This window comes from Sceloporus occidentalis, unplaced genomic scaffold (genome assembly GCF_023333645.1).
Source record: "Sceloporus occidentalis isolate IW3139 unplaced genomic scaffold, rSceOcc1.0.p SCAF_265, whole genome shotgun sequence".
NCBI classification, from domain to species: Eukaryota; Metazoa; Chordata; class Lepidosauria; order Squamata; family Phrynosomatidae; genus Sceloporus; species Sceloporus occidentalis.
The window spans coordinates 55,213-82,722 of record NW_028317245.1 but is presented as its reverse complement, the minus strand read 5'-3'; the positions used below and the strand labels follow the sequence as shown (position 1 = coordinate 82,722).

Sequence of the window (27,510 nt, the reverse complement as noted above, 5' to 3'; positions counted from 1 at the left end):
CCGGGATAAGGAATCCCTGGATAAGGAATCCCTGGTTAAGGAATCCCTGGATAAGGAATCCCTGGATAAGAAATCCCTGGATAAGGAATCCCTGGATAAGAAATCCCTGGATAAGGAATCCCTGGATAAGGAATCCTTGGATAAGGAATCCCTGGATAAGGAATCCCTGGATAGGGAATCCCTGCATAGGGAATCCCTGGATAAGGAATCCCTGGATAAGGAATCCCTGCATAGGGAATCCCTGGATAAGAAATCCCTGGATAAGGAATCCCTGCATAGGGAATCCCTGGATAAGAAATCCCTGGATAAGGAATCCCTGGATAAGGAATCCCTGGATAAGAAATCCCTGGATAAGGAATCCCTGGTTAAGAAATCCTTGGATAAGGAATCCCTGGATAAGGAATCTCTGGATAAGGAATCCCTGCATAGGGAATCCCTGGATAAGGAATCCCTGGATAAGGAATCCCTGCATAGGGAATCCCTGGATAAGGAATCCCTGGATAAGGAATCCCTGGATAAGGAATCCCTGGATAAGGAATCCCTGGATAAGGAATCCCTGCATAGGGAATCCCTGGATAAGAAATCCCTGGATAAGGAATCCCTGCATAGGGAATCCCTGGATAAGAAATCCCTGGATAAGGAATCCCTGGATAAGGAATCCCTGGATAAGAAATCCCTGGTTAAGAAATCCTTGGATAAGGAATCCCTGGATAAGGAATCCCTGGTTAAGGAATCCCTGGATAAGGAATCCCTTGTTAAGAAATCCCTGGTTAAGAAATCCCTGGATAAGGAATCCCTGGATAAGGAATCCCTGGATAAGAAATCCTTGGATAAGGAATCCCTGGATAAGGAATCCCTGGATAGGGAATCCCTGGAAAAGGAATCCCTGGATAAGGAGGGCCTACAGTATCGGCAGAATGAGGCAGACAGAGGAAGCCCCTCTCTTGCGAAGGGAGGGAGGAGGGTGCAATGGTCCAGTTCCCAACAGGGTCTCTGTGGAGCTTGGGGCTTTGTGGCCTTGTTCTGGAAGAGTTTCCTCCTGACCTTTCGGAGAGCCCTTGACCCCGGTGACCAGGTCAGGATGCAAAAGGGACGGAGAAACCCTTAAAGACGTGACCAAAGGTTGGCTATGACCAGTCCTCAAAAACACCAGAATGCAGACCCAGCAAAACCAAAACTAGAAACCAGGTTTCCTAGCAGACGATGGATCTCTTATCAGACAGAAACAAATCCTCCCGACAGACCCTCCCACCGAGGCTTTGCCATTCAGCAGCAGAACGAGGCACAGATGAACGCGGAATTCGCCTTCTCTCAACCCAGGGCCACACAGTATGTATGTGTATGTGTATATACACACATACACACACACACACGCCACTCTCTTCCATGGCAGCGCTCTCCGAAGATGCCAGCCACAGATGCGGGCAAAGCTCCAGGAATAAACTCTTCCAGAACAGGGCCACGAAGCACAGTAATAATAATAATAATAATAATAATAATAATAATAATAATATCAGAAGGGTCCTATTGTTTTTAAACAAAAAGGGGTGACAACAATAGTAATAGTAATAATAGGCAGGAGGAGGAGCTGCTACTGCTTCTAATGTTTAATCTGCATGCAGAGATAATAATAATAATAATAATAATAATAATAATATCTGGAATATTATGCAATACTGGGATTTGTTGTTTTGTGAGTTATTTAATATTAATATTAATGACAATAATAATATGTATGTGTTATCCCCTTCTCCCTATGGATCAAGGCAGGGAACAACAACAGACCCACAAATGCACCGCAATAGTTCACACACACACTTCACTTTAAAAGAACAAATGCCACACATAGATATTACAGCCATCCACATTTTTAAAAGACTCATTTCCAGTTCCCAATTTAAAAGCCGTCTGTCCCGCCAGAAGAGGCTGGTCTGCAATGATGTGTTACGTTTGGAGAATGTATTTCGGCATCGGATCTCTTCTGGAAGGCCCTTCCTCAGTCCAGGGTGGCTTTTAATGCAGCCTGACACCCCTTTAGCCGCCCTGGCTCCATGCCATGGAATTCTGGGATTTGTAGTTTTGTCCTGTCAGAGAGCTCTGGTGCCACAACAAACTACAGATCACAGGATTCCATAAAATGGAGCCACGGCAGTAAAAGCAGTGTCAAACTACACAATTTCTACAGTGCAGATTAGGTTTAAGAGAAGCTATAGGCTGCAGTCCTGTGACTTTTGGCGCTGAAGCCAACCTTTCAGAACTCAATGGGACTTCAGAACCGAGTAAATGCATGAAGGCTGAGGACGCGCATGTTTCAAACACACATCAGAGCACTTCCCCCCCCCCGTTCCTCACAACAGCCCTGAAAGGTAGGCCAATGACTGATGGTGGGAGAAGAGAAGCACAACAGCTTCCTATTAATTGCAGCGGCCTGCATACAGAAAGGCCTTGCGCAGTGATGGCAAGCCTTTTAGATACCGAGTGCCCAAACCCAAAGGCGTTCCTGCGCCGCACGTTACTCACAGCCAGGGGGCGGGGCTTCCATGAGAATGAAACGTCTGGGGCGGGACTTCCCCAGAGACAGCTGGAGGCCCAGGAGGGTGAGGGGAAGAGAAAAGGGCCCTCGCCCTCCCGTCTCTCACGTGCCGTCAGAAATGGCGTCGCACGCCAGAGAGATGGCACGCGTGCCATAGCTTTGCCCCCAGAAGCAGATCTGGGACCCAGAGGAAGGGATATTTGCATCCCATCCCCTCTCTGCGCATCTGACCTCTGTGTCGCCAGGGATCCTTGTGCAGCGGGACCCCCTCCCCATCCCCACCACCTGCGCGGGGGTCTCCTCTGGCGCCAAAGGTCATATTCAGCCCCCCCCAGGGAAAGAGAGACCTCTGCAGGGTGACTTGTTGTACCTGTTGATGGGCTTGTTTGCCCTTTTGAACTGATGAGTGTGTGAAATGGTGCCTTTTTAACTGGTGTGGTTTATCTGTGTTGTTGGCGGGTAAGAAATACAGTGTCCCTTCCGCTTCCCAGGGGATCCGTTAAAGAGCCCCGGCCAGTCTGAAGCCTTGCCAATATTGGGGTCCCATGCGTTTCAATGGCCACGCACTCCAGTCTGCACCTTAGGCGCATGTGCTATTTTGTTCCCTCCCTGCTCACCATCCGCAAAGAGCGAGGTCACAGAGCCCAAGGCTGCAAAAAGGGAGGGAGAGTAAATGTATTACTATTATTATTAGTAGTATATCAGTAAATGTATTATTATTGTTGTTGTTATTATCCTTGCCAAAGTGAAAAGTCAGCACACTGCAGGTCAGTAGAGAAACATATATTTACATACAACTCTAAACCACATTCCTGTACAGCTGTCCCCCCAAAGTGCCCGTGGGGACCCCGCTTCTTCCCGGGGGGGGGACTCCCATCGTCCTCAGAGCCCCTCCTGAATGTGGTGCGAAGGCACCCAAAGGCCTGCTCCTGTGCTCACGCCCCTCCCCCCAGGCTCCCCCTCGGCCCTTCGGGGGGTCTTCTCTGGGGTCCCTCTCCCCCTCGGTCTTCGGGGAAACTCCTCAGGCTCTCCGTGGAGAAACATAGCTGGCTGTGTGGAAGGGAGGCTTTAGCTTCTGCTCCACTGTGAGGAAGAAGACTTCGGTGGATCATGGCAGGAGCCCTGGAGAGGAAGGTCTTCGAGGGGGAGGTGGTCTTTCCAGGCCTCAGGGCTCCATCACCTGCCCCATGAAGAGAACAGCACCTGCAACGGGGAACAGATGCGCATCAGACCCTGGAGGGGGGCACAGGGGCCTCGCTGACTCCCCACTCGGCCGGAGGCGCCTGCGCACAACCCACGCGGGAAGGGCGCCCCCCCCCCCCCCAGGAAAACACAGGAGCCGGACTCTGCCATCCCAGCACCAGCCACCAAGCCTGGAAGATATTTCCCCAAACGTTTGACCAACACACCGAATCCCCCTATATCACACCAAATATTCATTCAAAATCCCCCCAAAGTCCCCGTAATGTTAATATTATTATTATTATTATTATTATTAACCTTTATTTATAAATATGGCGAATCTTAACCGTAACGTAACCCTAATTGAATAAAAATAACTTATTTCAACTCTCTAAATTACCATTAAAACCAACCAAAGAATCTTTCAAGATTCTTTTTTTGACATGAAGGGGCTCCAGGAAGCTTTGTGCCAAATAGAAACGTGTTTGGCTGCAACTGCACTGCAGAAATAATCCAGTTTGACACCCCTTTAACTGCCCTGGTTCAGTGCTATGGAATCCTGGGAATTCTAGTTTTGTGAGACATTCAACCTTCTCTCTCAGCAAACTCTGGTGTGACAACAAACTACAATTCCCAGGATTTCATAGCACTGGGCCATGGCAGTAAAAACAGTATGAAACTGGATTGTCTCTGTAGTGAAGATGAAGCCTGAGTTGGGTCCAAGACACACTGCAGAAATAATCCAGTTTGAGACTGCTTTAGCTGCCCTGGCTCAGTGCTAGGGAACCCTGGGAAGTGTAATTTTGTGAGAAAGAGCTCTGGTGCCACAATGAACTACTGAGAGGGACATAATAGTGCTTTCTGCTTCTGTACATGGCTTTGCAAAAGAATCAGTGGTTACAGTAGACTCATAGAATGAGCTACAGAGTAAAGTGCAGATGGGCAAACGGCCCCTACCTTTTGCTCCTGTGTGTGTCCACCGTACACACTCACATCACACGCAGGCACTCACCCCTCCTTTCACTAGAGAACTCTGAATACAATGGCCTGTGTTTAACCAGCGGCCTTGAAGAGCCTAGCTCAGCTAAGTATCTCTTTTGCAGTAGCTAGCTATCTCTGTACATTCCAAGCTCCAAGTAGATGTAATGCCAAGAAGAAAATACAGGACCATTGAGTGAACAGTGAACGCAACCAATCGCTTGTTGTTTAGAAAACAGCCCTCTGCGAAGGGCATAAAAGGGGGGTGGCAAGAAGCCATCAGTGCTGCAGCCTTGGTGACGCCTACAATGGTGTGCTGCTGCCCTGCGCAGAGAATAAAGCATTTTTATTCTAGCCAGTTCGGTCTCCTTGATTCTGCTTGTCCTCTGGCAGGCCATGGGCCTTTGGGTTTGTGGGTTTGGGGTCACCCGCTACACTACAATTCCTATGCATCTTTACTAAAAGAAATACTGGGTGTGATCCCATGGTCAACAATACTAAAAGATAAAGGAGTTCAGGACGGATGGGACTTTCTCAAAAGGGAGATACAGAAGGCACAATTTCAAACAGTTCCAGTGAGAAAGAAAAATGGGAGATGTCTCAAGAAACCAGGATGGATGACTAAGGAACTTTCAACGGAGCTAAGTTTGAAATGGAAGATATATAAGAAATGGTAAAAAGGGGGAAATCACAAAAAAAGGAATTCAAAGAAATAGCAGGCATTTGTAGGGTAAAGTCAGAAAAGTTAAAGCCCAGAATGAACTCAGGTTTTCCAGAGAGGTTAAGAACAACAAAAAGGGCTTTTTTGGAAGAAGAAGAAGGAAAGGGTAGGGCCACTGAATGGAGAAGATGGCAAAATGCTAACAGAAGACAGAGAAAAGGCAGAGTTACTCAAGACCTTCTTTGCCTCAGTTTTCTCCGAAAAGGCAAAGGGAACTCAACCTGAGGATAATGGAGCAGAGGACAGAATAGGGGGATTTCAGCACAGAATAAGTAAAGAGATAGTAGAGGAATACCTTGTTAATCTAAATGAGTTTAAGTCTCCAGGACCTGATGAACTGCATCCAAGGGTATTAAAAGAACTGGCAAATATCATATCGGAGCCATTGGCCATAATAGTCTTTGAGGACTCCTGGAGAACAGGAGAGATCCCAGCAGAATGGAGGAGGACAAACGTCGTCTCCATCTTCAAAAAGGGGGGAAAGGAGGATCCCAACAATCATCGTCCAGTTAGTCTGACATCAATCCCAGGAAAGATTCTGGAGCAGATCATTAAACAGAGAGTCTGTGAACATCTAGAAGGCAATGCCATCATCACAAAAAGTCAACATGGGTTTCAGAGAAAGAAGTCATGCCAGACAAATCTGATCTCCTTCTTTGATAAAATGTCCATTTTGGTAGATGAAGGGAATGTTGTGGATGTAGTAGATCTTGATTTCAGTAAGGCCTTTGACAAAGTCCCCCTTGACATTCTTGCAAACAAGCTTGTAAAATGTGGGCTAGACAAGGCAACTGTTACATGGATTTGCAATTGGTTGACCGGCTGAACCCAAAGGATGGTCAGCAATGGCTCCTTTTCATCTTGGAGAGAAGTGACCAGTGGGGTGTCCAGTGGGGCTCTGTCCTGGGCCCAGGGCTATTCAACATCATTATCAATGACTTGGAGGACAGAATTGGGGACATACTTATCAAATTTGCAGATGACACCAAATTAGGAGGAATAGCTAATACTCCAGAGGACAGGATCAAGATTCAAAATGACCTGAACAGAATAGAAAGCTGGGGCAAAACTTAACAAAATGAAATTCAACACGGAGAAATGTAAGGCACTGCGCTTAGGGAGGAAAAACGAAATGCACAGATATAGGATTATGGGGGCACCTGGCTGAACGAGAGATCTAGGAGTCCAAGTAAACCAATAGTTAAACATAAGTCAACAGTGCAATACGGCAGCAAAAAAAGCCAATGCAGTTTTAGTCTGCATCAATAGAAGTATAGTGTCAGATCAAGGGAAGGTATAGTGCCACTCTATTCTGCTTTGGTCAGGCCCCACCTGGAATAATATTGTCTCCAGTTCTGGGCCCCACAATTCAAAAAGGACATTGAGAAACTGGAGCCATGGGTCCAAAGGAGGGCAACTAAAATGGTGAAGGGTCTGGAAACCATTCCTATAAAGAACGACTGAGGGAGCTGGGGATGTTTAGCCTGGAGAAGAGAAGGTTAAGAGGGGATATGATAGTCCTGTTTAAATACTTGAAGGGATGCCATATTGAGGAGGGAGCAAGCTTGTTTTCTGCTGCTCCAGAAAATAGGACACAATGGAGCAATTGGTGTAAGCTAAAGGAAAAGCGATTCCAGCTCAACATTAGGAGGGACTTCCTGAGAGTAAGGGCTGTTCGACAGTGGAACAAACTCCTTCCTCAGAGTGTAGTGGAGTCTCCTTCCTTGGAGGTCTTTAAGCAGAGGCTGGATGGCCATCTGTCAATGGGGATGCTTTGATTTGGATTTCCTGCATGGCAGACTGGGGTTGGACTGGATGGCCCTTGGGGTCTCTTCCAACTCTACAATTCTATGATTCTATGATCTGAGGAAGTACGCTTGTCTAGGAAAGCTCATGCTGCCAACTTTTCTTCCAGTGAGTCTCAAAGGTGCTACAAGATTGGCTGAAAACTGTGAGTGTGTGACAACTCCAAAGGATGGTTGCTCTGTAGCCAGCCTCGCTCAGGCTGGAGCTGAAATGTGCAAAAGTCACCAAATTGGCACCAAAATAGAGCCAGGCACCAAAATCACACCAAAGGTTTTAAAAAACCCCCATTTTCGTGTGAAGTCACCACATTGGCAACACTGCCGGGCAGCCACCAGGGGGCAGCGCTGCATTGCAAGGCATGGTATTTCAATGGCGGTTTGCAAAGGGGTTTTTGGAAGGCACACAATTCCCCGGATATTTTTTCTCTGAGAAGCCCATCATGATATTTTTCAAAGATGTCCAAAAACCTCAGATTAACTGAAAATGGTGCAAATCCCCTCCTGATTCTCAGATTGTTCTTCTAGGTAAGAAGGAAATAAATGAAGTTCTTACTCTCCAGTGCAGGTGGCACAAATGAAACCACACACCTGTGCACCTTCCCCCCTCAACACTCTCTTGTGCCCCTGGCTGCCAAGTAATAAAGAATGAGTTTGGGGGACCACTTTGACATCTGTATGCCCAAGGGCATCACATGGGGATGTTGGGGGTGTGGGCCACACCGGATGACACCCCAGATGGGGCAGGGGAATGTACACCCATGAGACTGGCATGGCTTCTGGACAACTGAGAAAGGTCATCGCCTCCCTGCCCAGCATCTGCACCACAGCCCCCCCCCATTCAGCCCCCCATTCAGCTGTTTGTCTAGCCTGCAGCCGGGGGGGGGGGGAGTGAACAAGGCAATGGATGAAAGGGAGAGATGGGGCAGTCTTTCGCTCCCCCCCTTCCAGCAGCCATTTCTGGGCACCCACACCAGGTGACAGCAACCCTAGTGGCACCACTGCAGATGCCAGGCAGGAATTTAGCAGGTGGTAGATGCACCTGTTCAATTTCTAGGCATCAGCCTTCTGTTAGAAAGAGCAAGAGAGGGAAAGAGCTTCTTCTCTCAATAGGCTTTGGGCCGACTAACTGGCTATTGGAAGTTGGACTGGACTCCTCTGGGAGACCAGGGCTGGACTCACACTCAGTGCTCCCTGGGAGTGCCCTGGATATATGTGTCTTGGGCAAGCCCCACTCCAAGGAAGGCCATGGATGGTGGAAATTTCTCTGAACAATTTCAGCCAACAGGATCGCCTTACAAGCCAAAAATAATTTCAAGGCACCCAGCAGCAGCGGCAGCAGCGGCAGCAGCCTTTCCAGCTGGGCTTTTAGTGAGCTGCTTGAGCTGCACTTTCACTGTTATTGCCATGTTTTCAAATGGCCTTCCAGCCCACAGTGACCCTGAACATCAGTTCTGGAGGGCTGGTCCACCTCCTGACCACTGAAGGAATTGGGAGGGAGGGAATGTCTCTTTGTGGGTCAAAACAGGGGACACTGTCCTTGCAAATCAGTTCTGGGGCAACGCTGGGGAGCCCAAGGTCCTCTGGGGGCTGAGAGAAGAGGCAGCAGGACCCCCAGGACTCTTTAGAGGCTTGTGGGGCAGAATCCTTGTGGGATGGAAAAGGAAGGCAGGGCGCAGCAACGGGGGCACTGTCTGAGGCTCCCCCCAAAAGGCAGTGCCCCTCCTTACCTGTTGGGTTGTGCCGCACAACGAAGAAGAAGGGCCTGTCCAGGACAATCTCTAGAGGAGCCATCCGGGAGTAGATGATGGCAGCTGCAGCCGGGGAGGGAGGAGAAATGGGAGACGTTTTAGGAATATCTGAAGGGATCTCACAGGGGAGATGCAAGCAAGTATCTTGTTTTATGCTGCGTCATAAACCATTGGATTCAAATGGCAAGAAAAGAAATCCCACCTTAAGAAGAACTTTGACTGTAAGCTGTGGCATCATTGGGGGTCAGGAGGCAACTCACGCCAAGTGATCCCTGAGAAGAGGGGTGACACCCGGTCAGGCCCTCCTCCTGCTGTGGGCTGAGAATGGCCAAGCACCACCCCTCAGGCTTTGCCACGGCAGCAGCCTCAGAAAAGGAGGGGATGAGTGTGCCCTTTTGCCCATCACCCCCGGCAGCCCCCCTGAGCTGGGTGACCATGTGTGGGGCTGGCACTCACTGCAAGAGCTGTTTGAGAATGGAGTGGACTGCCTTGGAGGGTGGCACCCCCCTTCTTTGTGGGGTCTTTAAACAGAGGTTGGGTGGGCATCTTTTGGGAGGGATTTAGCTGTGGATTGCTGCATGGCAAAAGGGGGCAGACTGGATTTGGGTCTTTTCTAACTATGATTCTATGGACGGCTTTATATTTCTTATTGTCATGCCTCCAGAGCATCTTTGATGCTCTTGAGACATATATTTAGTTGACATTATATTAGGTTTTCTATGTATTAGTTTAAGAGGGAAAATAAAGAGCTACAGCTTTAAGAAAGGCAAGGATTGTGGGAAATCCCAGTGTCTCATACTGTCTCCCTCTAGTTATTTTCAGTGTGTAGTAAGATTTCAGCCAAGTCAGAGCTGGAGAGAGTATTTTCCTTTGACAAAAAGATAAGTCCACAAAGGAAGAAAGGTATTTAGGAAGGACTATTGAAAAAGAAGAAATCAGTTTTGTGTTTTTTGTGTTATAACCAGTAAAGCTTTTGGAAACGTAAGAAATTTGTGGACAAGTCTTTTGTTCTGGCTGTGTTCCCGAGAGCCAGAGGCCTTACTACACCCAAAGTCCATAGCATCGCTCTTGGGACAAAACACTTATTATCACTCAAGGTAGTGTCCTGCATTATGATGGCCCCCGCTGTAATTTGTGGGATTTCATTCAAGTGGTTTTTTGTATTTATGATGTCAAAAGGGCCTCACAAATAACCCCCCCCCAGCACCAAGGAACCCCTTGTGAGCTGGGGCAGCCCCCCCAGTCTCTCTCGATGGGGGGGCCTGCAAAAGGGACCCAGTCTCTTCCCCCCATCCCAGAACATTGCTGGGTTTGCTGGGGAGAACCAGCCCTTGCCTGTCAGTCTTTGGAGGAACCAACCAGGAGAGAAACGGATCCCTCCCATTACTAACAGGACAAAGACCGGCTGGGATCATGATGGACTGATCCAGAATTGAAGGGCAGGTCAAAACCTGGGCAAATCCCCTTTTCTCCATGAATTGCAAAGCTAGGGCGAAAGTGAGACCGTCATCATCCTCATCCATTTGAGGAGATGTTGGCCTGTTACAGACTGCCAAAATAAAGCTGCTTCAGGTCTCTTTGGAGGTATGCTATTTAAATGATGCATGGGTCCTAAGAGTCCGGAGGTTGCACCAAAGCCACACTCCATTCCTAAGCACTGGAGTGCAGCTTTGGTGCAGCTTCCGGATTCTTAGAATGCATGCATCATTTAAACAGCATACCTCCAAAGAGACCCGAAGCAGCTTTATTTTGGCAGTCTGTAACAGGCCAGAGAGTTCATAGTCCTTTTACACAACACAGTTATAGTGCTATGACTCCACTTTAGCTGCCATGGCACTGTGATTCTATGGAATCCTGGGATTTGCAGTTCAGTGAGATACCTAAAATTCTCAACCACAGATCTTTGGTGCCTACCCAAACTACAAGTCCCAGGAATCCACAGGGGACCCATGGGCAGATGTGGTGGGATTGCGGTGCCATGGGGGGCGCAGCGTGAGAGGGGCCCCCTCCGTGTGGGGCTCATGATGCCCCAGGAAATGTGCCACCTCCAAGGGGGTTGTTTTTGCCCTGAGAGGCTACAGAAACAGCCCTCCTCTCGATGTGGCCTCTGCCGTGAGGACGGGCCCCACATTTCCTCCAGGCAGCCCCAGATCAGACCCTTGGCCCCCTTGCCCTCCCCCAAATGCTATTTGGAGAGGCACCCATACTCTTCTTACGGAGTGCAGAGAATGATAGGTAGGCAGGCAGGTAGGAATGGTATAACGGGACAAGGAACACGTCCCCCCATCAGGAGGCAGCCATCCCTCCCCCGACGCCACAGCAGCCCGGGGGGCACCCACCTGTTGCAGCAGAGGCCTCTGTCCCGCTCTCATTCACTTCGATCTTCACCTTCTGCAAAGCCTGAGCCACAAAGAGAGATTTCCAGTCTGTAAGGAAGGAGCAATGGTCAGTGTGGGAGCAGTGTTGGGGGGCGGGGGCAAGCTCCCAAACAGGAAAGGGGCAGGAGGAAGGGGCAGGGAGCTGACCATTACACAGTCCTGGCTATTCCCCCCCCCCAAGCCAGAGAAACGCCCCAAGGAGGGAACAAGCTGGACTGCCTGAGCAAAGCAGCTACTGTCCAGAAGAGTAACTTTCCCAAGCTCTGCACCCAGAGGAACTCTCACAAGCCTGCTCTACTCACAAAGTACAGGTGGGAACAGGACCCCCTAAAACCTCAAATGAGTTTGGGATCCCAGGGGAAGCAGCCCCCACAGCAGCTGTGCAGCCAGTCCAGGCCAGAGAGGCGCCTCTGTCTATGAGGGATGGGCATTCTGCACGCGCATGAAGGTATCTATCTAAGATCTGAGCCTTGGGGTGAGGGCTGAAACCATTGACTGTCTTGAGTGCGACTCTGGCAGGACCTTGGGCCCCAAAGACAGCCCTCCAAGGGAACTGACCTGAGAGGCTGCTGAAATTGGCCTTGCAGGCGTCGAACATGTCCGTCATGCCCAGTGCCTCCAGAGGCCCTCGGAGGTCAACCTCACTGTCCAAGGAGAACCTGCAGAGTGGGTGGGGGGACAAGGTCAGGGGAGTTAGGCTGCCCCTCTGGAGGAGGGGAGGCGGCATTGGAGAGCTCCTTCCCAGTCCCCCCACCCACCCTGTGGCCTGGCAGAGGGGTGGCCAGGCGGGGAAGGGCACCTACTTGGGCAGGACCAGGAGCCGGGTGACCCGGGTCATGTTGCTCTTCCACTCAGCCACCAGCTGGGCATCGAAGATGTCGGTCAGGGCTGACAGTGGGGCCTCCACCTCGAAGGGGGTGGCAATGAACATGCTGAGGGCCTCCCCAAGGTAGGGCAGCTCGACCACGTCATACTCCACCTGGTCTGGGGTGGAGAATTCGCCTGGGAGGGAAGAGGGGGTTATCAAGCCCATGCCCCTGGCCTCAGCACCCCCCATACTTGGGCCAGGACCAGGGGCTGGAAGTGTCTGTGGCCCTCCCTTTGCATCAGAAGAAATCTCCCCGCAGCTCCTCCCCTGATATATAAGGCCTACAAAAGAGCAAAGCCAGAAGGGATGCCAAGGGCCACCATTCAGTCCTTTCCTCTCCAAGCGGCATTAGGTGGGATTTCTGGCACGGCGGAAACAGGTTGGACTGGGTGGTCTTCGGTATCCTCTTCCATTGTCCAGTGGGATTTCCCACATGAGACTTCCCAGCTAGGGAAAGGATGGCACTCTACACATGTTCAGGGATCCTCAGCCCTGATTGCACCGGATAATAATTAATAATAATAATAAAAAATATTTATTTATATCCCGCCTCTTCCGCTTTGAGGATCGAGGCGGGTAACAACAAAGTTCATACAATACACAATAATAAAAACAACAAGCCCCTCAAGACCCTGGCCCAACCCTCCCTCCCAAATATAAAATTAAACAGTAAAACATGGTTAAAAAGCACATAACAATACATCAAAATAAAAAAAAAAAATAAGAAAAATAATAAAAGGAAAATAACAAAAGGACATTATCCATCGGGGAAGGCCTGCCGGAAGAGGAAGGTTTTTGCCGCCTCTTTAAAAGCCTCGAGTGAGGATAACTGGTGAATCTCTTCCGGAGGTCATTCCAGGTTTTTGGAGCAGAGGCAGAGAAGGACCTCCGGGAATTTCACAACCAGTCTGGTCTTTCTAGATTGTAAGAGGTTTTTCCCGGCAGGGACGTAGCTAGGATTTTAGGAAGGGGGGGTCCAGACTAAGTGCCACCATTATAATGGGCTTGAGTGTGGCGGCGCAGCAGCACGCACCATTCATTTTTCTAATGGAAGGGGGGGTCCAGACCCCAAGAACCCCCCCCCCTTGGCTACGTCCCTGTTCCCGGAAGATCGGAGTGTGCGGGAGGATTGTATGGGAGGAGGCGTTCCTTCAAGTAGACTGGGCCCAGGCCATGTAGGGCTTTATAGGTGATAACCAACACCTTGTACTGTGCCCGGAAGCTAATAGGCAGCTAAATAGGCTCCATGATAACCCAGCGGAACCCCTAATCCCCATTTGCAGCCCCCATTTCCTCCCCCACTCACCATAGTTGAACTTGGCAGTCTGCTCCATCATGGGGACGGAGACGGTGCGCCCGTCTGGCTTGTGGAAGAGGCGCTGCCGGGTGGCGGCCTCTGGGAAGGGCAGTGCCCACTGGCCCCTGAAGTGGACAGCGTTCACCAGGAGCAGCTGAGAGAGCTGGCCCAGCAGCCCCTTGCGCAGGAAGCCCCGAATTGTGCCTGCAAAGGGAGACATGGGGCTGGATCGGGGAGCAGAAACCAGGGCACAGACCCAGACACCCTGCCCCCCACCCGCAGCCTTGGGGCTCAGCCACTGCCCCCTTGCCGGTCCCTCAAGGAGGCCTCTCTAGACACTGGGCCATGGGCAGGCATGGCTATTGTGAGAGGACTGCTTTCACACTTCCCCATGTGCTCCCCACGTGCCCCCCACTGCCCTTCTGCTCACCCTCCGTGTGCTGCTCCACCCAGGCATTGATGATGCCACGTGCACGCTCTGGCTCCCCAAAGTCCACTTGCTTGACTGACTGGCCGAAGACCCGGTGGTAGCGGGGCAGGAACTCAGGCCGCAGTGCCAGGGTTCGCTGCAGAAAGAGGGCATCCGCCATGGCCACCGCCTCTTGCTGCTTGGGGTCTGTCAGTGCCTTTTGTAGCCGCCGCAAGGTCCTGGGGAGTCCTCGCTCTGCACCCAGGAGAGGCAACAGATAAGGGTCAGCCAGGAAGACCCAGGCCTCCTGCCCCTGCCAGTCCTGGGGGTCAAGGCCAAGAGGCAGCCCTTCTGTGGAGAAGCCTCCACTGCCTCCAAGGAGGGAGAGGCGAGACACTGTTGCACCCAGGGTCGGCCTGAGACCCAACAGAGCCCCTCTGGCTCAGCAGGTCTCGCACTGATAGCTTGGGGGGGTGGGGTGCTTTGCCTCTGGGGCACACCTGGCAGTGTCTGTGGCTGCACACTTTGGCCACAGATTCAGCCTCAACCTCAAATGGGCAGCACAGTAAAGTGACCCCACAGGTTGGAAAAGCTCAGGGTTCTGGAGGGGGTCATTTGTTGACAGGCACCCCTCATACCCAGATAGGGTTCTGAGCTGGCAGTGAGGAGGGAGCAAGGAAGCAAATGGGGGGGCAGAGGGGCTGGAAAAGTGGGGAGGGGCGGTAGTTTTGGCTGCTCTTGGAGAAGGAATGGGATGCAAAACTGCCCCTGTTGCCCCCATGGCTCCAGACAGGGGACCACCCTGGGGACTGTGAGGAGTTGTGGTTGTCACTTCCAAAAGGAATCGGGCAGAGGAGGGTCCCAAAATGGTTAGAAGGGGGCACTGAGGAGAGGTGGCTCTTGGGGTGTTTGGACCAGGGATAGAGGCAAAGAAGGGGAAACTGGGGTGGGTGGGTAATGGAGGAGCACCCCCAAAACTGGGCCCGAGGAGCCCCCCCCCCATGCTGGAGGAGAACAGCAGGAGACTGAGGGCCAGCCAAAGGAGGGCCAGTCGAGATCCAGCATCGAAACTCCTTGCCTCTGGATGATGGAGACTGCCACCTGGATGGTCTCCCAAGTGGGCCTGCAGACAGTAGGGAAGCCAGCAGGGCCAGAGGGCTACTACTCTCATAGGCATGGAAACCAGGGCCAGAGGGCTACTACTCTCAGAAGGATGGCCACCAGGGCCAGAGGGCTACTACTCTCAGAGGGAAGGCCACCAGGGCCAGAGGGCCACTATTCTCAGAGGGATGACCACCAGGGCTAGAGGGCTACTACTATCATTGGCATGGCCCCCAGGGCTAGAGGGCCACCATTATCACAGGGGTGGCCCCCAGGGCTAGAGGGCCACTATTCTCAGAGGGATGACCACCAGGGCTAGAGGGCCACTATTCTCAGAGGGATGGTCCCCAGGGCTAAAGGGCCACTATTCTCAGAGGGATGACCACCAGGGCCAGAGGGCCACTATTCTCAGAGGGATGGCCCCCAGGGCCAGAGGGCCACTATCCTCAGAGGGATGGCCACCAGGACCAGAGGGTGACTATTCTCAGAGAGATGGCCACCAGGGCTAGAGGGCCACTATTCTCAGAGGGATGACCACCAGAGCCAGAGGGCCACTATTCTCAGTGGGATGGCCACCAGGGCTAGAGGGCCACTATTCTCAGAGGGATGGCCACCAGGGCTAGAGGGCCACTATTCTCAGAGGGATGGTCCCCAGGGCTAGAGGGCCACTATTCTCAGAGGGATGGCCACCAGGGCTAGAGGGCCACTATTCTCAGAGGGATGGTCCCCAGGGCTAGAGGGCCACTATTCTCAGAGGGATGGCCACCAGGGCCAGAGGGCCACTATTCTCAGAGGGATGGCTACCAGGGCCAGAGGGGTACTACACTCATTCGCCTGGCCCACAGGGCTAGAGGGCCACTATTCTCAGAGGGATGGCCACCAGGGCTAGAGGGCCACTATTCTCAGAGGGATGGTCCCCAGGGCTAGAGAGCCACTATTCTCACAGGGATGGCCACCAGGGCCAGAGGGCTACTATTCTCAGAGGGATGGTCCCCAGGGCTAGAGGGCCACTATTCTCAGAGGGATGGACCCCAGGGCTAGAGGGCCACTATTCTCAGAGGGATGACCACCAGGGCCAAAGGCTACTGCTCTCATTGGCATGGCCCCCAGGGCCAGAGGGCCACTATTCTCAGAGGGATGGCCACCAGGACCAGAGGGTTACTACTCTCATTGGCATGGCCATCAGGGCCAGAGGACCACTATTCTCAGAGGGATGGTCCCCAGGGCTAGAGGGCCACTATTCTCAGAGGGATGACCACGAGGGCCAGAGGGCGACTATTCTCAGAGGGATGGCCACCAGGGCTAGAGGGCCACTAATCTCAGAGGGATGACCACCAGGGCTAGAGGGCCACTATTCTCAGAGGGATGACCACCAGGGCTAGAGGGCCACTATTCTCAGAGGGATGGTCCCCAGGGCTAGAGGGCCACTATTCTCAGAGGGATGACCACCAGGGCTAGAGGGCCACTATTCTCAGAGGGATGACCACCAGGGCTAGAGGGCCACTGTTCTCAGAGGGATGGCCACCAGGGCTAGAGGACCTCTATTCTCAGAGAGATGACCACCAGGGCCAGAGAGGTACTACACTCATTGGCCGGGCCCACAGGGCTAGACGGCAACTATTCTCAGGGGGATGGCCACCAGGGCCAGAGGGCCACTATTCTCAGAGGGATGACCACCAGAGCTAGAGGGCCACTAATCTCAGAGGGATGACCACCAGGGCTAGAGGGCCACTATTCTCAGAGGGATGGCCACCAGGGCCAGAGGACCACTATTCTCAGAGGGATGACCACCAGGGCCAGAGGGGTACCACACTCATTGGCCTGGCCCACAGGGCTAGAGGGCCACTATTCTCAGAGGGATGGCCTCCAGGGCTAGAGGGCCACTAATCTCAGAGGGATGACCACCAGAGCTAGAGGGCCACTAATCTCAGAGTGATGACCACCAGGGCTAGAGGGCCACTATTCTCAGAGGGATGTCCACCAGGGCCAGAGGACCACTATTCTCAGAGGGATGACCACCAGGGCCAGAGGGGTACCACACTCATTGGCCTGGCCCACAGGGCTAGAGGGCCACTATTCTCAGGGGGATGGCCACCAGGGCTAGAGGGCCACTATTCTCAGAGGGATGGCCACCAGGGCCAGAGGGCTACTATTCTCAGAGGGATGGCCACCAGGGCCAGAGGGCCACTATTCTCAGAGGGATGGCCACCAGGGCTAGAGAGCCACTATTCTCAGAGGGATGACCACCAGGGCCAAAGGGCTACTGCTCTCATTGGCATGGCCCCCAGGGCCAGAGGGCCACTATTCTCAGAGGGATGGCCACCAGGACCAGAGGATTACTACTCTCATTGGCATGGCCATCAGGGCCAGAGGGCCACTATTCTCAGGGGGATGGTCCCCAGGGCTAGAGGACCACTATTCTCAGAGGGATGGCCACCAGGGCTAGAGGACCACTATTCTCAGAGGAATGGCCACTAGGGCTAGAGGACCACTATTCTCAGAGGGATGACCACCAGGGCTAGATGGCCACTATTCTCAGAGGGATGGTCCCCAGGGCTAGAGGACCTCTATTCTCAGAGGGATGGCCACCAGGGCTAGAGGACCTCTATTCTCAGAGGGATGACCACCAGGGCCAGAGGGCCACTATTCTCAGAGGGATGGCCACCAGGGCTAGAGGGCCACTATTCTCAGAGGGATGGCCACCAGGGCTAGAGCGCCACTATTCTTAGAGGGATGGCCACCAGGGCTAGAGGGCCACTATTCTCAGAGGGATGACCACCAGGGCCAGAGGGCCACTATTCTCAGAGGGATGGCCACCAGGGCCAGAGGGCGACTATTCTCAGAGGGATGGCCACCAGGGCCAGAGGGCCACTATTCTCAGAGGGATGACCACCAGGGCTAGAGGGCCACTATTCTCAGAGGGATGGCCACCAGGGCTAGAGGGCCACTATTCTCAGAGGGATGGTCCCCAGGGCTAGAGGGCCACTATTCTCAGAGGGATGGCCACCAGGGCCAGAGGGCCACTATTCTCAGAGGGATGACCACCAGGGCCAGAGGGGTACTACACTCATTCGCCTGGCCCACAGGGCTAGAGGGCCACTATTCTCAGAGGGATGGCCACCAGGGCTAGAGGGCCACTATTCTCAGAGGGATGGTCCCCAGGGCTAGAGAGCCACTATTCTCACAGGGATGGCCACCAGGGCCAGAGGGCTACTATTCTCAGAAGGATGGTCCCCAGGGCTAGAGGGCCACTATTCTCAGAGGGATGACCACCAGGGAACAAAGGGCTACTGCTCTCATTGGCATGGCCCCCAGGGCCAGAGGGCCACTATTCTCAGAGGGATGGCCACCAGGACCAGAGGGTTACTACTCTCATTGGCATGGCCATCAGGGCCAGAGGACCACTATTCTCAGAGGGATGGTCCCCAGGGCTAGAGGGCCACTATTCTCAGAGGGATGACCACCAGGGCCAGAGGGCGACTATTCTCAGAGGGATGGCCACCAGGGCTAGAGAGCCACTAATCTCAGAGGGATGACCACCAGGGCTAGAGGGCCACTATTCTCAGAGGGATGACCACCAGGGCTAGAGGGCCACTATTCTCAGAGGGATGGCCACCAGGGCTAGAGGACCTCTATTCTCAGAGGGATGACCACCAGGGCCAGAGAGGTACTACACTCATTGGCCTGGCCCACAGGGCTAGAGGGCCACTATTCTCAGGGGGATGGCCACCAGGGCCAGAGGGCCACTAATCTCAGAGGGATGACCACCAGGGCTAGAGGGCCACTATTCTCAGAGGGATGGCCACCAGGGCCAGAGGACCACTATTCTCAGAGGGATGACCACCAGGGCCAGAAGGATACCACACTCATTGGCCTGGCCCACAGGGCTAGAGGGCCACTATTCTCAGGGGGATGGCCACCAGGGCTAGAGGGCCACTATTCTCAGAGGGATGGCCACCAGGGCCAGAGGGCCACTATTCTCAGAGGGATGGCCACCAGGGCTAGAGAGCCACTATTCTCAGAGGGATGACCACCAGGGCCAAAGGGCTACTGCTCTCATTGGCATGGCCCCCAGGGCCAGAGGGCCACTATTCTCAGAGGGATGGCCACCAGGACCAGAGGGTTACTACTCTCATTGGCATGGCCATCAGGGCCAGAGGGCCACTATTCTCAGGGGGATGGTCCCCAGGGCTAGAGGACCACTATTCTCAGAGGGATGGCCACCAGGGCTAGAGGACCACTATTCTCAGAGGGATGGCCACCAGGGCTAGAAGACCTCTATTCTCAGAGGGATGGCCACCAGGGCTAGAAGACCTCTATTCTCAGAGGGATGGCCACCAGGGCTAGAGGGCCACTATTCTCAGAGGGATGGTCCCCAGGGCTAGAAGACCTCTATTCTCAGAGGGATGGCCACCAGGGCTAGAGGACCTCTATTCTCAGAGGGATGGCCACCAGGGCTAGAGGACCTCTATTCTCAGAGGGATGGCCACCAGGGCTAGAGGACCTCTATTCTCAGAGGGATGGCCACCAGGGCTAGAGGGCCACTATTCTCAGAGGGATCGCCACCAGGGCCAGAGGGGTACTACACTCATTGGCCTGGCCCACAGGGCTAGAGGGCCACTATTCTCAGAGGGATGGCCACCAGGGCCTTGTTCCGCTAGTGGGGGTCCCTCTTGGCTGGTCCTTGGGGCCCATGAGGGGCCGACCCCCCCCCCCCCAGTTGGCCCTCACCGTTCAGCCGGTAGCCCAGGGCTCGCTCCACTTGTCTCCGGGTTCCTCCGTCGGTCGCCAGCTGCACCATGTCCAGGAGGGAGGCCACGCCGTGCGGGGAGAGGGCCACGTTCCGGTCTGGAGAGGGCTTGGCCACTTCGCGGAAGAGCCTGGCGCCCAGGTCGGTGGCCCGGCTGGCCAGGCAGGAGAGCCCCCCCGGGAAGCAGCGGCGGGGCGACGGCGGGGGCTGGCCCAGTGCTAGGGCCAGGAGTCCGGCCAAGGCGGCCAGGGGGGGCCTGAGCAGCAGCGGAGGACGCATCCTGCCAAGGAAAGCGGGGGGGGGGGGGCGGGGGAGGAGAGGGGGTCAGGGGGGAGAAAAAGAAGCCCCGCCGCCCCTCCCGCCTGATCCCTCCATAATCCCCGCCTGGCTGACCCCGAGGGTCCCAGGAGAGAGGCGCGGCAGGGACCCTCGGGGGAGACGCCTGGAAAGCCGGGCCAAGCGAGGAGGGAGGCAGGGAGGGCGCTCACCTGCCCCGAGGGGCTTCTCCGACCGAGGGGTCTCTGGCGAAGGAGGCGGCGGCGCGGAGCGGAGGGACTGTCTCCCTTCGGGCTTGGGCTTCTGCCTCTCGCCGCCGCCCGGAGGCCCCTTTTATCGGCCCCCGACGGCAAGGAAGGAAGGAAGCCGCGATGAAGTCACCGCCTTCGCCCTCGCCCTCGCCTTCCTTCGCCCGGAATGATGAGCCACCGGCCGCCAGACCCAGCAGACAGAGGCCCAGCCCCAGCGCCGGCGGAGGGAGGGCGGGCCAGCCCTGCAGAGTGGGACCGCTCTGACTCAGGGAGGGACGGAGGGGCTTTCCGGGGAGTCCCGCCCTGGCCCTCCGGTGACCCCGCCGCCCTTCGGCCACGGATCCTGCCCCAGCCCCGGGAAACCCCCGCCCCGCCCCTGCTTCCTTCGGGGCGACCCTCCCTGGAGCTCCTGGGCCGGAAGACAACAACAACAACAACAACAACAACAACAACAATATGGTTTATTCATATGCCGCCTTTTCCTTGTGGAATCAAGGCGGATTACAAAGCAAAGGCAGCAAAAGTCAAAATACAAAGACCCCCCCCCCGGAGGCGGCGGGGGGTCTGAGTCGGGAGCCCAGACCCAGCGGGGCTCGCGGCCGGGGGAGGGGCAAAGGACTGGTCTCGGAAGAAGGCCCTCCCTCCCCTCCCCCCGCCAGCCCTGACTCAGCCCCGCGTCACTCCCGGCGGCGGCGGCGGCCCAGAGGAAGCCCCGGGTCAAAGCGGCCACAAAGACAACTCGAAGCGGCAGTTTCCTCGCAGTCCAGGGTCCAAGGTTATGCAATAGCTGTGCAACTTGCGGTTGGCTGGAGGCGCGCCCTTCGAGGGTCTGCTTGTAGTGTCCGTGGGAACGAGTGTACACGTGTGCGTCCGTCGTGGAAAGAGGGGAGGGGAGGCTTTGCTGACGGAGGAGGGAGTTCGGTGAAGGCGGCAAGGCCCTCCTAAGAGGGAGGATTCGGGCCAGGAGCCCCGTGGATGGATCGCGCCCCAGGGACCCCCGCTTGGCTCCCCTCCCCACAAGGAGGACCCCCCAAGAGCCTGCCTCTGACTCTGGAGGGGGTTCCATTGGCTCTTAGAGAAGCCTCCTCCTCCTCCTCCTCCTCCATCCATTCGCCTTCAACCCATTTAAAGGTCCACCTCTGCCCCTCGCATCCTTCACAGACACACACACACACAGGGGGCAAGGAGAGGGGGCTCTGGGGAGGCCAAGAGAAATGCCCCTTTGGGACTCCGGAGGCCAAGAGCCCTTCGCCCAAAAAGGGCTCCTCCGAAGAAGGCCCTGGACTTCCCTCGCCTGGAGGGAAAGGGAAGGGGCTGTGTTTACTTTAAGAAGTCGTCGTCATCATCATCATCATCATCATGTTATTTGCTGGAAGCCTTCCGATAGAGGTTGGGTGTCCTGCCCTGGACCAAGAGGCTCAGCTCTGGAGGCCCTTCTGGCTTGTTTTAAGCAAAGGGGGCTTCGTGCCAGACAGACCTTTCCTTAGTCCCAGAGGTGTACTTTCTACATGATGCTTCTAACACTAACACTGAGGTATCTTGAATTAGCGTCAGACATTGTGAAGGCCATCTACTTTCAAGAGGCCTATGGATGCCCCTCTCCCAGATGGGGCAAGGTGACGTTTGTGTGAATGCATGTGAACTCATGCGCACACGCTCCCCCTCCTTCCCTTGCCCAGGCGCCCAGTGCGTCCTCTGACACACTCCAGCCATAGAGGAGGCCAAGAAAGGGTACCACTACGGTGTGGGACCAGCTGCGGGTGGCCTGCCCCAAGCCCCCCACTGACCCCTCGTCCACCCATGCCCCACTGGCCTGGTGCCAATCCTGCCCCACTGACCCCTCGCCCACCATGTCCCATGGGCCAAGTGCCAATCTTTCCCCACTGACCCCTCGCTCGGCATGGGCCTGGTGCCAGTCCTGCCCCACTGACCCCTCGCCCAGCATGGGCCTGGTGCCAATCCTGCCTCCCTGTCCCCTGGGAAGAGCCTGGTGGGTGTCCTCTTCTGCTGCCCTCTGCCGCTCATGCCAGAGGAAAGGAAACCTTCATGGGGTACAAAATCTCAGAACTGGAGAAGCAGCTTCATGAACCACATTTATTCCAGTCTGGACCCAATTCTCCTTGTGTGCAGCAATGAAAATGTCTCTCTGTGTGTGTGTTACAAAAAGAGGGTGATGGAGAACAAACAAGAGTTCATAGAATCATAGAGTTGGAAGAGACCGCAAGGGCCATCCAGTCCAACCCCCTGCCATGCAGGAAATCACAATCAAAGCATCCCCATTGACAGATGGCCTTCCAGTTGTAGTATTACATTCAATGCTGTCAGGAAATTACAGCAACAAAGCAATTATCTGTCTCAAATGATTTGCAAAAAGCTGAAATGGGAGACAGGTGAGACTCCTCAGTGAGATTTGCCTTGGTTCCTCCCAAGCGCAGCAGGCGAAGGCTGGAGTGCCAGGTTCATTGTGTAGACCAGCTCCCAAATTTTTAGTTGTTCATTTCACTATCTCTTTCACACACACTCACTCTGCTGTGCCACGTAGTATTTGGCAACCAGAAACCGGCACATGGCAACAGTTGTTTCAAACCTGGACAGAACCCAGGAGCCCTGCAAAGACCTGGCCAGGCCCCAAGGAGTGCAGGGATGGGCAGGGAAGGGACCCCTTTCCCTGGTACCACATCTCCCCATGGCAAGGGAGCCCCAAAAGAGGAAAAGCCTCTGATTCCACCAGGCCAACCCTGGAGTTTTGTGCTGCAGTTACACACAGAGAGAAGGGTTTGCCCCCAGAAATCTCTGCCCCACCTCAGAGGGCTTTGCTCAGGTGCCCATTTTACATTGCAAAGCACCCCTTTCTCTGTCCTTACTGTCTTGGGAGCTCCAGAAGCATTGCCTCCTCTTCCAAGAGAGCCAAAAAAAGGCTGGGGGGAGGGGAGAGAAGCAGCCAGAACCCCCTCCTCCAGCCCCTTTTCCTTGGGTCCCATCAGGTGAAGGCCTTGCTCCTCTCTGCCCTCTGCTGCCCACAGAGGGAACGACGCCCACTCACAATAGCAATAGCAAATACATTTCTCTACTGCTTATCTGTGCACTTGAGCACTTCCTAAGTGGTTTACAATGGGTTAGTTAATTGTCGCCAATAAGCTGGGTCTTCATTTTAGCGACCTCAGAAGAATGCCAGGCTGAGTTGGCCCTGGAGTCCTGGCTGGCATTGAACTCACAAGGCATTTGCCCCCTGCCCCACCAGGGATCCCACAGCGGGGGCAGGAGTCTGAGGGCCAGCTTTCATTGAGGTCAAAAGGGGTGGGTGGGTTTGGGGTGAGGAAGGGTCCCATCCCAGTAGGAAGGCTTTGTGTTACTCTCCCCTGGAGGAGATGCCCACATTTGGACTTGGGCCTAAATTGCCAGGAAATTTGAACCCGGTGGATTCAAGTGTTTGCTGGATGCGAACTCTTGCGAATTCCTCTTTCACCTCCCATCGCCCCTCTCCCCTCACAAACCATCACTACCCAAAAAGACAAAAAACAAGGAACTATTGTGTCCTGCCCATAAAGGTTTTCAGGGAAGAAGGTGGCCTCTCATATCCTCAAACTGTCCTGATCCTTAGCATTTCTCTGGAGGAGGTTGTGTAGCTGCGGGGGGGGGGGGGGGCAGACCTGAGGGGCATCTGAAGAGGAAAGGCAGCAAGCAATGCCCCCTCCTTACCCTTTGAGGTGTTCAGCCTCCCCTTCCTCTTCCTTAGGGCTCAAACACACAAATCCAACCTCCACAAACACACACTTTGGCCAATGTCCACTCTCATGGATTCCCCTCCCAAACAACCCCTTTCTCCCCCCCCACCAGCATTCTGTGCTGCACCCACTGGGTTCACTTGCCCTGATACCTAATCTTAAAGACATGGATGGTCCCATTGCTGAGGGCCACCACAAACCGCCCTTCCCTGGCCACAGTGGCCACCCGGGGCCGGTCAATGCCATTTTCAGCTGCCAGGAAGGTCCCCAGCACCTCTCCGGCCGGAGAAAGTGCCACCACCTTATTCAGCTCCCGCAAGACCACATAGACAATGCCCAGGGGGTCAGCACACACGGCCCCCGGATGGCACCCCCCCAGCTTCTCCTCCCGGCACTCGGTCACCAGCTCCCCGCTCTCCGTGAAGAGCACCACGCTGCGTCGGTACCAGTCAGACCCTGCAAAGCCCCCCTTGCGCCCAGCTAGGAAGACCAGGCAGCGCTCAGCTGTGCCCTCTGGCCAGACCTTCTCCACCAGCCGCCCTTCCAGATCATAGACCTCCAGGTGTCCGGCCACGCTCACCGCCAGGCGGTCGCCCCCCACAGCTACCACAGCATGGCTCGCCTGCCCCCTCTGGAGGGCCTTCTTCCACGCCAGGCCGCCCTTCCCATCCAGGAGGTAGAGCTCTGAACCAGCCGTGAAGGCCACCTTGGTACCCAGGGCAGCCACGCTGAAGGGGGCCACGTCTCCAGGCACCGGCACGGTCCCCTTAAACTCCCCCCCCTTGAAGGGAAAAGCGCTTCAGCCGCCGGTTCTGTTCGTCAGCCACCAGCAGCTCCCCAGAGCCAAAGGGGCAGAGGCCAGTCACCTGGGGCCGCCGCTTGTCTGTGGGGATCTTCACCCAGAAGCTGCAGGAGAAGAGGGGCCTGGGGCTGAGCTGGGGATCAGCAGGGGCAGGAGGGGGTGCGGTGGCTTCCTTGTCAGGGGTGGCAGTCTGTTCGCTGGGGAGCTTCTCTTGGCAGGGGGTCCTGAGGCCCTCTTCCCTGCTCTGGGCCTGCTGCTGCTGTGGCTTCTTCTTCCTTCTCTTCTTTGCTGATCTGCTGGCCTCCTTTTCTTCCTGTCCTTCCTCCTCCTCCTCTTTCACCTCCAGGAACTCCAGGCAGAAGGGGTTATGGCTGCCCTCCAGCTCCGGTTGGATCTCCAGCCGGGGCAGCCGGGGGCTTGGAGGTTCCCAGGAGAAGCCCCCCTGCAGCCCTTTCAGCCGCTCTGAGATCATCTGCTCCAGGGAGAGGACTTCTGCCTCCCGGCCCAGGATCAAGACCCTCCGGGCAAAGGTCGCCATGCTGGATGCCACCTGCTCCTGCAGCTCCAGCTCCGACTGCTGCGCTGCCCAGGCCTTCCTCCGCTCCTCCATGAAGTCCGAAAGCCGGGCCAGCACCTCCTTCTGGTGGACCAGCAGCCGCTCCACTGCCTGAGCACAGGCCTGCTCCACCTGGGCCCGGATCCTGGCCTGGAGCGCCTCCAGCGCCTCCGCTGCTGCCTCCAGGCTGGCCCTCCTCTGGGCCAGGCGTCCCACCGCATCTTCCACTCCCACCAAGAGCCCTTCGACCACTGGGCGGCTCTCCTCGGCTGCTTCAGCCAAGGTCCGGCACGGATGCTGCAGGTGTGGGCCGAGGCGGCACTCCCGGCAAAGGGGGGCTGCACAGGGGGTGCAGAAGAACCGCAGCGCTTCCCCTGGGTGCTCCTTGCACTGGGCAGCCTGGCGCTCCCGGATCTCCTGGTCGTAGCGGCCCGAGAGGTAGCCCTCCATATCCACCACCTGGTGCGTGTGGGTTAGCCGGGAGCAGCAGTGGCCGCGGGCGCACGACCGACACATGTCATCCGCACAGTCCAGGCAGCGTGAGGCGGCAGGCTGGGCAGCCTCCTGGCCGATGAGTGGGCACAAAGTGCAGGTTGGGGGTGCCTTCCCTGCAGGGTGGATGAGGTCAAGGAGACCATTGATGAAGAAGTTGGTCTTGAGGCCACCCACCCCTGCGGCCGGGAGGGTGACCCGGGTGCGGCACTCGGGGCAGAGCAGCTCCTGCGCCTTGGCCACTTCCTCCTCCTGACTCTCCTCGTTCTTCTCCCAGCGCTGACCGGCCACCAGTCCCTCGAGGCATCCGTAGCAGTAAGTGTGGAGGCAGGGCAGGATCTTTGGCCGAGAGAGGCGCTCCAGGCAGATGGGGCAGGTCAGGAAGCCGCTGGCCAGGGCCTCTGAGAGGCAGGAGGAGGCGGAAGCGGAGGGTCCGCTGGCGCCAGCCATGCTGCGTGGGGAACTGTGAGCAAAGGGGGCCGCCTGTGCCCAGAGTAAGCAGTGTCCAGCGTCCTGCGGGAGACAGAGGGAGGAAAGGATGAGTCAGGGGCACTGGTCGCCCCTCGCACACAGTCCCCTCTGAAACCTAAGGAGGGGGTTACGCCTCATGTGTGTGTGTGTGGGGGGGGGGCAGGTTGCCATCTGCCTGGCACAGCGGCCTGAGCTTTGCACTGACATTCTGGAGACCAAGATTGGGATGCCCACTGGATGACCTTGGGCAAGTCACACTCTCTGGCCAAGAGAAAGCCCCCGGATGGGCTCTCCTTAGGGCCGCCATGAGTCAGGAACGACGTGAAGGCAGGCGACCATTACGGGGGGGGGGGGGGAGAATAGGGCAGGCCGCAGGCGGGACTCTTGGGCTGCCAGGAATCCCTTCTTATTTGGGAATCCATTCTTGCCTCTAGGCCGCTGGGGGCTCCAGCCGGGTCCCCCCCCCCATGGCCGTGGCTTCTCCAAAGAGGGGGGTGTTCCCTACCAATCCCAGGGGCGAGGCTCCCCCCGTCTGGTAGATTATGGGTTTGGGAGTGGGGGAAGGGGGGCTCCCCAGTTTCCGCGGGGGGGGGGTCTCGACTTGGGCCCCTGCTCGTGGGGGGGGCTGTCGGGAGGTCTCTGCTTTTCCTGCCTGGGTCTCGGGGGGGGGGGGTCCGGCCGAAGTCCACCTGCCTTCTTTCCTTCCTTTCTTTGCTGCTGGCCGGGAGGCTGGGAGCCCTGACCTCTGTCCGGCGGGGAGCCCCTTCTTCCTCCTCTTCTGGGTCCCCTTCCGTCCCTCCGTCCTTCCGCGGCAGAGAGTCAGCGGAACCGAAAGCGAAACTCGGCCGCCTTTCCTTCCTTCCTTCCTTCCTTCCTTCCTTCCTTCCCCGGGGGCCTGGCCCTCCCGCTCCCCGCTCTCTCTGGGGCCCCCTTCCAGGGAGAGGGAGGGAGGGAGGGGTCTCCCTTGGGCTTTGGAGGCTCCTCCCGCTTCCGCCGCCAACGCCAACCCCGCGAGGGAGGCCAGGCGGAGGGAGGGCTGTTCTCCTGTCCGGGGCAGGGGCCGAAAGGGCCAGCCATTGTGTCCCATGGCGGTGAAGCCCACCCCTCCCTCCCCGCCCGGCTCCACTCCCATCATCATCATCCCGGGCAAACACTGGCTTAATCGTA

At 55.6% G+C, this 27,510-nt stretch overlaps 2 protein-coding genes across 2 annotated transcripts; both read right to left on the bottom strand.

The window, feature by feature from the left end:
* Positions 1–3,301: 3,301 nt before the first annotated feature.
* SERPINE1 (serpin family E member 1) lies at positions 3,302–20,418 on the bottom strand. The gene is made up of 9 exons (XM_089504272.1): positions 20,259–20,418; positions 19,752–20,050; positions 13,941–14,174; positions 13,520–13,714; positions 12,149–12,347; positions 11,904–12,004; positions 11,307–11,393; positions 8,947–9,030; positions 3,302–3,736 (listed from the first exon to the last, which is right to left on the bottom strand). Exons 2-9 carry the CDS (start codon positions 20,047–20,049, stop codon positions 3,699–3,701), a joined length of 1,236 nt encoding a protein of 411 aa, XP_089360398.1. The 5' UTR covers position 20,050; positions 20,259–20,418; the 3' UTR covers positions 3,302–3,698.
* Positions 20,419–22,377: 1,959 nt separating this feature from the next.
* Positions 22,378–27,212, bottom strand: TRIM56 (tripartite motif containing 56). Its single transcript, XM_089504322.1, is given in 3 exon segments — positions 22,378–24,803; positions 24,805–26,385; positions 27,087–27,212. Coding segments are annotated over 2 exon segments (2,163 nt in total). The 5' UTR covers positions 26,323–26,385; positions 27,087–27,212; the 3' UTR covers positions 22,378–24,158.
* Between the last annotated feature and the right edge of the window lie 298 nt (positions 27,213–27,510).